The sequence below is a fragment of the Bidens hawaiensis genome, unplaced genomic scaffold, assembly GCF_021521415.1.
Source record: "Bidens hawaiensis isolate Kalapana, Puna unplaced genomic scaffold, B.hawaiensis_p1.1 tig00006961_1, whole genome shotgun sequence".
NCBI lineage: Eukaryota > Viridiplantae > Streptophyta > Magnoliopsida > Asterales > Asteraceae > Bidens > Bidens hawaiensis.
Genome location: NW_027491477.1, coordinates 613179 through 626640, shown reverse-complemented (window position 1 = coordinate 626640; position 13462 = coordinate 613179). Strand labels below are relative to the sequence as shown.

Below are 13462 nucleotides of genomic sequence, written 5' to 3'. Positions count from 1 at the left end.
CAACGCTTCGTGCGGTCTTGAAATGAATAATTGCGACAAGTTCTAAATCACACGAAACATATGACTCACTCAAAGCTTCCGAAAAAATATTTATATGGCATGAGGTTTATCTCACAGTAACGGACAAATTGGGTATTAACGCCATATTTTTTATAAACTTATTCTCAATATTACAAAACTTCTTCTTACTTTTTCACTTTTATGTAATGATTGGTTATTTGCAAAAAATTTTCTTGGTTTTCTCTTTAGGTTTTTTAAGTAGTCTTTGTTTGTTGCAAAAATATTTGTTTTAGAGAATTTTTATAATTAGTTGTACAAACAATTGGTCAATTAATTCCCCTCCTCACACTTGATTCTCACATTGTCCTCAATGTGACAAGATTCATGAAAATATAAAAATTCTAATTGAGTATTATGGGTTAAAATGGAGAGTTACTTCCCTACGGGTTAACGAAATTTCGACAGAGCGTCCCCTGTTTTTCGTCCGTTTTCCTGTTTTTTTGTACCTGTATAATATAAAAATGCAAACATCCACAAACAACCAAGCATAAACTGCTGAAAATTGGGTATGGAATCATCCATCCCTTGCCCTATCGGGCTAAATTAGTTCCTAACATAATGTCTATGGCACCCACGGCCATAAAAATATTCAAACCAACATAAAAACAAACAAACAAGTATGGCGAAAAGTAAATTGTTCAAAACACAAATAATAAGTTCATAAAATACTACCAACCCATGCCCGTGCCCGACCTACCAGTGCTGCCAGTCATCAGTTACCCGTGTCCAGGTCAAACGGTCCCCACTGCCTGTCCATGCGATAGCCCAAACGATCAATCTCTCGCCTCGTCTCTGCATATTCAGCTGCTCGCTGTGCATATGAGGCAGCCATCTGCTCTGTAATCCTGTTAAATGAGGCGGTAGTGTTAGCTGAGAATTGATCAATAAGTCCATATATACCCTCGAAAGAGTATCGGCTATCGTGTGACGAACTAGGGCCGGACCCTGATGAAGAAGGGCCTCCTCTCTGATGGTAGGTTCGGCGGCGTTGTTGTCTGGGTGGTGATTGTCGTCTCTCATGCACATCCTGTATCATCATCTCTGATGGCTCTTCTGGGTCCCAAACTTGATTGTTCTTATCACAAAATCTCCACACACCCGGGCTGATTTGTTGAATCATCTGCGTGCTTTCACAGGAATCAAGGTTGAGAGCTATCGGGTCTGGGCTTGGAGTTCCTTCTGTGTCTGCACCATAAGCCCTGTAGAGGTTGTAGATCCAGGGACCACCGAAGATCGGGGTATTTCCTCGGGCATTAGCATTTGACATGAAAAGTTTGCAAAATAGCATAGTGATATTGCATGGTATTTCGTTTTTCATGCAGTACAACCCCTTCACTCTGTCCTCGAGCTGTAACGGTATGACTTAGCAAACGGTGGATGTACCTCATCAGCGGGTCATGTAGTGCTGTGCTTTTTGAGACGCTCGGTCTATACGTTGTTGTTCCATAACTCAACTGTTCCCAAGCTTCTTTCCTTATGGCACCTGCTTCAGCTTCATCATCATCACCTTCATATGTAAATGTTGTTTTAGCCTCGAACCAGATATCTGTGTCAGTTTCCTCGGCCGTGTAAATACCCAAATCAACTCTCAGTTGGGTGACAGAAGTTGTATGTTAAACACCCCCACATTGGAACTCGATTGCCTTGTTATCCCGCATGTCAAACTTTTTCTTCTTTATGTTGAACGAGGCCAGGAATTCTTTTGTGAGTTCCGTCACTGAATCCCCTGTCTGGTTAAAAACCCGTCTCCAAGGTCCCTTCACAATGTTCTGATAGCGGTCTCATTGGTTGATTTGTCTCAGGGTTTCTTCACATGCATGGAAGTGGGCTTCAGGATATCTGTTGTTGAGATAAGTTAATATTTTGTTTGCCATTCGGTCCTTTGTATTGTGGTTCCGAAGACTAGGAATGCGTGAAACTCTTCCCCATACTCGGCCATCTGCAATTTACACTCAAATTAGTCAAAATTCATGAAAAATTTTCAATTTTGCTGAAACAGAGAGCAAAGCACGGCGGCGTGCTTTCAGAAGCACGGCCCCGTGCTGGTGCTTCTGGTTCAGTTTCCTTTGATGTTTGACTTTTTTGGTTGACCACGACTCGTGTTGTTTTGGACACGGCTCGTGTTTTTAATACCGATTTCTAACTTACTCATACTCGAACCCTCGTTTCTAACCGATTATATCAATTAGGTTTAATGGTGTGTCGAGTATTAATTCTAACACCCAAAACCCGAATTGTTTCTTTCAATTAAACCCTAACCATTAAACATTCAACAGTCTATTCATCATATGCAAGCAAATTAACCCATATCCTCTTCGGGTTTTGACCCTATTTGTTCGATTTGAGCGATTTTAGGGTTAAACTAAACCTAAAATGACGGATTTGGATAATGCAATTGTTAAATTAACATACCTTAGGTTTAGAATCGAAGATTTGATGAAGAAATTAGCAAAATATTTGAAGGTCGGCGGTTTTCGGTTCAGAATGCAGTGATATTAGGGTTGGTGGTTGGAGAAAGTTATTTTATTTAGATAAAAACTCGTAACTACTCTGTGACCAAAAACACGGCGTCGTGCTTTTAGAAGCACGGTACCGTGCTGCTTAGTGCAGACAGTACTGTTTTTAAATTTTGTTTATTTGTTGAACTGGTTAGCTGGTTTGTTTTTAACTGAGTTATTATTATTATATTAACATGGTAGTTAAATATCCTAGATTTCATTAAAACATAAAACTAAAGACATAATTTAAATATAGATGAAATGAACAGTACAACAAAAATTCTCGGGTCCTAACACATAGTATTAGCGGGAACAACTTAAACACGAAACGAAGTCAGAACTTCAACGGCCACCACTCCCGAACAAGTCCTGGATGTGTGGTGGTGCTCGTTTGGCTTCCAAAAGTTCGTCAAGCTTTTTGTTGAGCGTAACGATTTCTCGGTTGAGAAAGTTAAGTTTGGAAGTCACATCTTTGTGGTGGCCATCCACAACATGGAAATTCTCGAAACTAAGCAGGTCGACTTTGTTAATTAACTCGACTACTCGAGCCTCGGTTTGCATGTTGCTCTCAACTTGATCTCTTACAATGCATTGGAGTCTCATGATTTCCTCCTCAAGGAAGGAAGATTCATGCTGTTTCCCTTTCTTCACTGGCCTCCATTCAACCCGTTTTCCTTCCATTTAGGTAGTTTGTGTTTGGTGTGAATGAATTAGTGAATTTATGCATGCACTATATAGAGACTGGAAAGTTGAACACGGCCCCGTGCTTTTAAAAGCACGGCCCCGTGCTGCTAGAGGAATAAATGTTTCTGAGTCAGAGAATTGTACGGAGTCAGCACGTATCATGTTGAAGATTCTGGGGGGACCATGGCCTCGTGCTTAGGAAAGCACGGGCCGTGCTTTTTGTCACAGTGAATTTCTTTTTTAATTTTCAACATGATTCAAGATCCAGAATTTTTAGAATGACGTTTATTGTGATAATTTGGAAGTTTGGTTATTTAAAAATTACTTTTCATTAAATAAAGATCCTAAAACAATTACGGGATAAGCCCGGGTTTCCTAAGAAAAGAAAATAATCGGGTTAAGCCCGAAGTCCTAACACATTGTGCTTAATGCACTTGTTTACAAATGAAAACAGAAAGTTAAGTTTCCTAGAGTTCCCCGAAAGGCTCTCCTCCTCCGAATGGTCCTGGTGGTGGAAAATACGTGAAACCGAGAACTTGAAACTGGAGCTGCTCGTTGATGTCTCGGAGTTCCATTTCATGTTTTCTACTGATTCGGTGAGTTGCACGAGTCGCAATTCCACAAGGAGATTCATTTCGGTGATTTCTTTCACGAGTGCTTGAAGTTTCAAGAGAAGCTCGGTTTTGAAAACATGGCGGGCATCGTTTCTCGGATGTCGGGAAACGGGTATTGCCTCACTCATCTCAGTTGGCATGCTGAATTTTCAGAGGTTTTTGGTTTTGGTTTGTGCAAGGAATGTAATGACACAAGGTGCCTTTTATAACCAAACAGGAAACCGAGCACGGTACCGTGCTTTTGGAAGCACGCCCCCGTGTTTTTGCTCTGACAATTCTGTTACAAACCAGTCTGACTGAGATTTTTGCAGCATAGATGCCGGCCCGCATTTTTAGGCACGGGACCGTGCTTTTGAAAGCACACCCCCGTGGTTTTCTAAAATTAATATATATATATATATATATATTTTAGTAAAATAAATATTTACAGGGCCTAGTTTTGTGAAGGTCTGGGCCCGACCTTGTTTTCTTAATTTCTTATTTAAAAAGTTTGGAGGGTTAATACCTCCAACACTTCTTTAAGTGGACCGTCGATGTATGGTTTTAATCGATGTCCATTCACTTTGAACTTCTGGCCATTTGAATTTGAAATTTCGATTGTCCCATAGTCAAAAACTGATTCAACTACGTATGGACCTGTCCACCGGGATTTCAGTTTTCCTGGGAAAAGTCGTAAACGGGCGTTGTATAACAGTACACGATCGCCAGTTTGAAATTTTTTGTTTCCTTTTAAATGAGCGTCGTGTATGCGTTTAGTCTTTTCCTTGTAGGACCAGGAATTTTCGTAGGCCAGTGTTCTCAGTTCCCCGAGCTCACGAATTTGATCTTCCAGGTTTGCTCCGGCGGACGTTAGATCAAAATTCACTGCTCTGAGGGCCCAGTAGGCTTTGTGTTTTAACTCTACTGGCAGATGACATGCCTTCCCGTAAACGAGCTTGAAGGGTGTCATTCCTATGGGAGTTTTGTAGGCCTTCCTAAGGGCCCACAATGCGTCATCTAACTTTTCTGCCCAATTTTTGTGATTCATCCCCACACTTCTTTCCAAAATTCTCTTAATTCCTCAATTCGAGACCTCTACCTGCCCACTGGTCTGAGGGTGATTTGGTGTTGCAAATCGATGATGAACCCCATACCGTGCTAAGACCTTGTCCATCAGGGTGTTACAGAAGCAGGTACCTCTGTCACTGATTAGGGCTTTCGGAGTACAGAATCTTGAAAATAACTTTTTTAGAAATCGTACAACTACTCAAGCATCGTTGGTGGGAAGAGCTTGTGCTTCTACCCATTTAGATACGTAGTCGACTGCTACAACGATGTATTTATTTCCGAATGAGTTAGGAAATGGCCCAATGAAATCTATTCCCCATACATCAAAGATTTCACAAATTTGAATGCCCTTTTGAGCCATCTCATTTTTTGATGAGATGTTCCCGGCTCTTTGACAAGCATCGCATGCTTGGATCAAAGTATGTGTATCCTCGTATATAGTGGGCCAGAAAAATCCTGCATCAAACACTTTCCTGACCGTGGTGGCGGTACCATGGTGTCCACCTGTTGGTCCTTCATGGCGGTGTTTGAGAATGTCTAAGGCCTCCTTGCATGCTACGCACCTACGAATGACTTGATCCGCACCTATTCTAAATACGTATGGATCTTCCCAGAAGTAAAACTTAAGATCGGAGAAGAATTTCCTCCGCTGTTGGTGGCTAAGCTCTTTTCTAAGGATCCCACAAGCTAAGTAGTTTTCGAAGTCGGCATACCAAGGACTTTCGTCTTTTTCTTCTATTACTCCTTGAATGCGCATGAGGATTTCATGTGAAAAATTATCATTGATAATTTCTTCGTGAAGTTCTTTGGGAGTTGGACATTCTAAACGTGAAAGATGGTCTGCGGCTACATTTTCTGCTCCCTTCTTGTCCTTAACCTAGATGTCAAATTCTTGGAGTAGTAGGATCCATCGGATGAGTCTGGGTTTAGCATCTTGTTTGTTGAATAGGTAACGTATTGCGGCATGATCGGTGTAAACTATGGTTTTGGAAAGAACTAGGTATGATCTAAATTTTTCAAAGGCAAATACTACTGCTAGTAACTCTTTTTCTGTTGTGGTGTAATTCTCCTGTGCATCGTTAAGAGTTTTATTAGCATAGTAAATTGGGTGAAAGTGCTTTTCTTTGCGTTGTCCGAGTACGTCTCCAACTACAAAGTCACTTGCATCGCACATGATTTCGAATGGAAGGGTCCAATCGGGTGTGGTCATGATTGGTGCGTTGACAAGTTTGTTTTTTAATGTATTGAATGATTCAACACATTCTTCAGAAAAGACGAATGGTGCGTCTTTTTCCAGAAGTTTGGTCATAGGTCTTGAGATTTTTGAGAAGTCTTTTATGAATTGGCGGTAGAAACCTTCGTGTCCTAGAAAACTATGGCTTTGACTGAAGTTGGCGGCGGAAGTTTGGATATGGTTTCTATTTTGGCCCTATCAACATCTAGTCCTACTTGGGATATCTTGTGACCTAAAACAATGCCTTCTTTGACCATAAAATGGCATTTTTCCCAGTTGAGTACTAAGTTTACTTCTTCACACCTAGCCAACATTTTGTCTAGGTTATTCAGACAGTGATCGAAGGAGTCTCCAAAGACTGAGAAGTCGTCCATGAAGACTTCCATAGAGTTTTCGATCATTTCATGAAAGATGGCCACCATGCAACGCTGGAAGGTGGCTGGAGCATTACATGGTCTAAATGGCATTCTTTGGTAGGCGAAGGTTCCGTATGGACATGTAAAAGTGGTTTTCTCCTGATCTTCAGGAGCAATGGGAATCTGAAAGTATCCGGAAAATCCATCAAGAAAACAGTAGAACATTTTTCCAGATAATCGTTCGAGCATTTGGCCTATGAAAGGTAGTGGAAAATGATCTTTTCTTGTGGCATCATTAAGCTTTCGGTAGTCAATGCAAACTCGCCAGCCTGTGATGGTTCTCATTGGTATTAGTTCGTCCTTTCCGTTCATTACAACCGTCATTCCTCCATTCTTGGGTACTACTTGAACGGGACTAACCCAAGGTGAATCCGAGATCGAGTAGATTAATCCGGCATCAAGCAGTTTGATTACTTCCTTCTTCACCACATCTTGCATGTTAGGGTTGAGACGTCTTTGATGTTGGACCACGGGTTTATATTCCTCCTCCATGAGGATTTTGTGAGTACAGAAAGAAGGACTGATGCCCTTGATATCCATGATCTTCCATGCGATGGCCTTCTTATGGTTTTTAAGAACCTTAAGAAGCTCGTATTTCTCTTCTTTAGAAAGGTGAGATGAAATAATTACTGGAAGTTGAGAATCTTTTTCTAGAAAGGCGTATTCGAGATGTTTTGGTAGTTCTTTTAATTCTAAGGCTGGTGGTTCTTCGATTGATTTTTTTGATTTTTCATTGTTTTCACTGATTTCGTATATCATTTCTGATTCTTCGTGGTAGTTATTGTTGAGATTTTCGTTCTCTAAAATGGGTTTGTTGAGTGTTTTGTCTAAGACTTGTGTTTCTGAGGGAGTGTTGATGGAAGAATCTCGCATATAGCAACTTACGATGGAGTCTATGATGTCAACACAATATAAGGTGTCATCGTGCTGTTACGGATATTGCATAGATTGCCTCGTCATTGACCCTGAGAGTGAGTTTACCGGTGCAAACATCAATGATAGCCTTTGCGGTGGCTAAAAAAGGTCTTCCTAAAATTAGAGGTACGCTTTTGTCTTCCTCCATGTCTAGAATCACAAAATCTACTGGGAAAACAAACTTGTCAATTTTGACAAGCATGTTTTCAACAATACCCCGAGGATATTTAATGGATCGGTCAGCTAACTGAATGCTCATGCGGGTGGGCTTTGGTTCTCCTATCCCTAGTTTTGCAAAAACCGCATAGGGCATTAATTTAATACTAGCTCCTAGGTCAGCCAGGGCATTGCTAACGGATAAATTTCCTATGAGACAAGGGATAGTAAAGCTCCCTGGATCGGTCATCTTTGTCGGTAGCTTGCTTTGGAGGACAGCTGAACATTCTTCACTTAGGGGGAAATGCGAGAGCTCCTCCAGCTTCCTTTTGTTTGTCAACACTTCTTTGAGAAACTTGGCATATTTTGGCATCTGAGAAATAGCCTCGACAAAAGGGATGTTGATATGGAGTTGTTTAAAGAGTTCTAGAAACTTCCCATACTAGGTTTCCAATCGTTCCTGCTTCAGTCTTATAGGGTACGGAATAGGCGGAACATAGGTTCAGACTGGCTCCTTAGACTGTACTGTGCTTGTTGGGGTCAGCCTTTCCTACGTTTCGTCAGGAGACTTTTTCTCCATAACTGGTGAGACAACAGTGGTTGTACCGCTCTTGAGTGTAACAGCGTTAACTGTTGCGTTCGAGTTGGTGATTGTGTTGCTTGGAAGAGTGCCAGGTGGTCTTTCGGATAATTTTCGGGCAATTTGTCCGATTTGGGTTTCTAGGTTCTGAAGTGATGCTTGTTGACTTTTGAGATCGGCTTCATGTTTTAATAATACTCCGCTGATATCAACAACTCTTGAGTCGGCTTTCTTTTCTGCTTCATTTGTTTTGGTCATTAGTTGGATTAACATTTCTTCGATTATAGAGTAGCTTGGGTTTTGATGGCTACTATAACTTTGATCTTGAAATTGAGGTTTAGGCTGGAAGGGTTGATTCATTGGTCTTTTTTCGAATCCGGGTAAATGTTAAGTGTTACCTCCGCCTTTCCAGCTGAAATTCGGGTGGTTTCTCCATCCTGGATTGTAGTTATTGCTGAAAGCGTTGTTCTGTCGAGCGATGAAATCGACTTCTTCCATGTCCATAATGACTTGTTTACAGTCACTTGTCTTATGATTTCCTCCACAAGTGTCATAGGTGAGTCTGGTTTTTGATAGCTCGAATTTTTTAGAAAGGGCTTCAAGCTGTGCTGTGACAAGAGTGTTAGAATCAACGTGGTGTATTCCTTTATGGGTAGGTGTAGATCTTGGTGGGTTGTAAGCGAAACTTTTTTTTGCGGCCTTCTCTAGGACTTCAAATGCTTCGTTAGGTGATTTGGATCCCAGGTCTCCACCAGCGATCTGGTCGATGGCCTGTTTGTTTTGACTGGATTGTGTGTCAAAGAAAGTTTGAACTTGTAACCGTACGCTCAGTCCATGGTGTGGGCATTTTCTTAGAAGATTTTTGCATCTTTCCCATGCTGCGTGTAACGATTCATCATCATCGGTCCGGAATCTAGTAATGCTGGCTCGGTATTTGGCAGTTTTATTGGGCGGAAAATATTTGAGGAGAAACTGTTCAACCATCTGGTTCCAAGTGGTAACGGAACCAGAAGAAAGAGATTCTATCCATTCTAGGACTTGGCCCCTCAGAGAGAAAGGAAAGAGTTTAAGCTTGATTTGATCTTCTGAACAGTTTTGGATTTTAAAAGTTCCGGAAATTCGTAAGAATCGCGATATGTGAGAAAGAGGGTCTTCGTCGAGGAGACCATGAAATTGAACTGAATTTTCCACCATATGAATGGTGCTTGATTTGATTTCAAAATTTTCGGTAATTTCGGGTGGAGCCACGCCATTGCCGTAGCCTTCGAGAGATGGCTTGGCGTACTGGCTCATGTTCGGCTCATTGTTCTGGGCCGCCATCATTTCTTCAGTTTGATTTTCTCCTGATGTAGTGGCGTCTACTGATTCGTCTTTGATTGCTTCAGCGATTTCTGTAGTTTGTTTACGAGTTTGTCGACGAAAGAGTCGTTCTGGTTCAGAAAGTGGAGAAACAAGCTCGGGCTCAAAAGTAGAGGACATACATGGGACTAAATCAAAATTAAACACTAAAGTAAAAGTTAGCTAAAGTTACTCTAAATTAAACTATGAGTTAAGCTAAGTTATTTTAACTAAAGTCTAAATTAGTTAAGCTAAAGTAAAGTAAGGCAAATAAAGGTTAAAAAGTAGGCTAGCCGTAAAATTAAATATTTAGTAAAAAACTAAAGGTAAAACAAAATAAAATAGAAGTTAAAAATTTGTACAATTATAGACAATGATTAAATTAAAACTTGGATCGTTCTTAGAAACGTACCGTGTCCCCGGCAACGGCGCCAAAAACTTGATGCGTGTGCGCGTGTAGTAGTAAAATATAAAAGGATGGAATGATTTGTTCTTGCACAAGATCATATTTTAAATTTATAAAAGTGATTTTACAAAGACTAAACACACACAAAATAGGCAAGTGTACCTATCGTATATATAGAATAGTATTGGTAAGAACCAAGTATCGATCCGTGGACACAAATGTTTCTAATAATAAATCGTTGTTTTACTTCAATAAGAGGTTTTAATCATTTTGGGGTTAATTTTTGAACTTTTTTATTAAATATAAATACTTATATATAATATATATATATAGGTGACCAAGACAAGAGATTCTAAACGAGTTGTTCAATTGTGCGAAGGTTACCATCTAAGATCAAGAATCCACTCCATTTTAACATTGATAATTAATATTTGGACATGTGATAAACTTGCCATAGCAATATATGATAGATAGCTCCTTAAACCTTAAGTGAGCATATTTGGCACTAACGAGATAGTATGCGCATTTTAAAGATGTATATTTCTATGTACATAAACTATTTATATGTTTGACCATTAATTTATATATATGATACATGTACCTTTATTAGAGGATGATGTCGTGACGAAGACACTAGACTTAGGGTATCTTAAAATAAATATTGAGATGTTTTATATGTTATGTATTTCTTTATGTTTCAAACTTGTGTACTTGAATGCTTTAAATGAATTAATGATAGTATTGCCACGTAATAGTGTCACATGTGTTTTGAATAATCTGTACGTTACACTCGGGCGTTTCCGTTTAAGCCGGGGGGTTACAGATTGGTATCAGGGCCGTGACTATAAGATAGGACATTAGACGTAATGTGGGCCCCACTTGTTAGTTCAATGCACATTACTTGGTTATTATTGATTTGTTCATGCCTCATGTACACAAATGCTGTTATACTTTGCCTCATGTACATAAACGTCACACACAAGTCCAAGGCTCATACCTAAAACAAAGATTTTCAAACATTTTTCAACAATCAATCTTATTTTGGTTTTATGATATTTCTTCTTCTTAAAGATGATTCTACTTGGTGGGTGTGTAGTAACTGGAAGGGGACCGTGCTTCTTTTCAACTATTGACACCAAGGTTATTGAAACCTAAGGATAAGCAATGCACACAAATTCCAATCAGAAGCGGGACCCGGTTGCCTACCTGGAGAGTTCGGAAAGGGTATGAAACTTATTAGGCCAAAACATACCAATGCAACGCCATATGAATCACAACGTTAAAGCTTTCACGTGACCACTTCCTCTTTGTGAAAATGAATATGGCTGCACTCCTAAGGATGCCATACAAGTCATGGTAGTTCGTGCGACATGTGACTCCGACCCTTAATGTTTTACCATGTGTTTTAACTAAAAGTATGCCTAGTCTTGGTGGTACACGATACCCATCTTTTTGTTTGATTTAATTACGCATTTTGACTTTTGTGGTGTAATACGAGAATTTTCGAGTTTCAGTGTGATTATTTTAGTTCTATATTCATTTATATTAGGATTTAAAATTCAAAATTCGAAAAGTCATAGTGATACATGAATTGTCGAGTTTCAGTTCAATTATTATATTTATATATTCATTTACTATTATGATTTAAAATTGAAAATTCGAAAAGTCATGGTGATGCACGAATAGTCAATTTTCAATTAGTTTTCTATATTTGTATCTATTCATTTATTTTTATGGTTTGAATTGGGAATACAAAGAGTAATGGTGGTACATGAACTATTGGGCCAGGCTTATTATTTGGTTTATACTTGATCTTTGGGCTTGGGTGTGGTGAGTATGTAACACCGAAACCACTTGTTTTCAGTGGGCTTATGTATTGGGCTTGGGTTGTATTATGTTGGACTATATATAGATTGTATTAGGTCATTAGAGGTGTCGATCATTCAAGAGGTTGGTGTGGTGAGTAGGGTTACATTGTTTCGTATTCTTATCACCTTGTAATCCTCGTTAAGGGATTAATCACCCGATGTTAATAACGTGTGTTTTAAAGTCCATCGTGTGTTTATTTGTGTTTGTACATCGTTTATATTGAATCACATTGTTAGTTTCTGCCTAATATTGTAGGTAACGATTTGAGAAATCGATTTACCTCTTGGTTATACCGTCGTTTTGTATCAAAAACTAGTCGGTGCCTCCATAGAGTTTTGCAAGCGATTATATCACTAGAAGATCGTTATATACAACAACCTAAAGGTGATATTGTCCCGACAGAAAATCAAGAAAAGAGGAAATTTTATCCTTTTTTTAAGGATTGTATCGGTGCAATTGACGGAACACATGCACGTGTCAAAGTACCTAATAGAGATGCCCCTAGATATCGTGGTCGTAAGGGATACCCTACGATAAATGTACTAGCTGCTTGTACATTCGACTTAAAGTTTACTTATGTACTAACCGGATGGGAGGGTACAACATCCGACTCTAGCATTATAAAAAACACATTTCTTAGAGAAGATAAACTAGTTATTCCAACAGGTATTTTTTTAAACCAAGTTTAATTAATTGTGTAAATATATATTATAATACTAATTACAACATGTTTATAGGTAGATATTGTCTAATAGACGCGGGTTTACCACATACGAGTATCCTAATGACACCATATAGAGGTGTTAGGTATCATTTGAAAGAGTACTCCACTCGTGCTCCTCAGAATGCAAAGGAGTTTTTTAACCTTCGTGATGCATCATTACACAACGCAATTGAAAGAGCATTTGGTGTCCTGAAAAAGAGGTTCCCTATCATTAGAAGTATAACCAAACCATTTTACTCTTGCGAAACACAATCTGACATCTTTTTGGCATGTTGTATTTTACACAACTTTTTACTTGAGGAAGACCGTGACAAAGATCTTGAAGATGATGTCATACAAGAGGTGTTAGATGGACCGCAAGAGGAAGAACGTCGAAATACAAGAGACATATGTGAGGGAAGTGCCAAATATGAACAACAGAACTCAATTGCAACAAACATGTGGCCCAACTATATGATGTATCCAAATGATGAAATAGATATGTCAAAGTAGTTTTAGAATAGTATATTTTATTGTTTCATATAGATTTTTTATTGACTGTTAAGTAATTATGGTTTTAATTAATTGCTTATTTGATTCTTTTTTTATTACTTGTGTGTGCATATAGTAATTCTATTTAGCATAAGCAACTATTTATATATTTAAATAGTCGAATTTTATTTATGTTGCCATGTAGAAAACTATAATGAGCAAACACGAAGCAACCGTAAAGAAGGAAACACTAAAGTGGACAGAAAATATGGATAACACATTCATACAAGCTATGATAACGCAAAAGGATAACGGCAATAGGGTTAATGGAACTTTGGCCTCAACCGCGTACGACAATATAGTTGAGGAGCTAAGCATAAAGTTCCAAATGAAGGTCTCCAAAAAACATTTGAAAAGCCGATTAAAAACACTGAAAGAACATTTTTCTCA

General features: G+C 39.0%; 1 protein-coding gene across 1 annotated transcript; it reads left to right on the top strand.

Moving 5' to 3' along the window:
- The first annotated feature begins 12601 nt into the window (after positions 1-12601).
- Positions 12602-13033, top strand: LOC143634008 (uncharacterized). The gene has a single exon (XM_077102200.1). The coding sequence runs from the start codon at positions 12602-12604 to the stop codon at positions 13031-13033; it is 432 nt and encodes a 143-aa protein (XP_076958315.1).
- Positions 13034-13462: the final 429 nt, after the last annotated feature.

Coding starts and splice junctions, on each gene's coding strand:
- LOC143634008 (XM_077102200.1), top strand. CDS start 12,602: ATGACACCATATAGAGGTGTTAGGTATCATTTGAAAGAGTACTCCACT.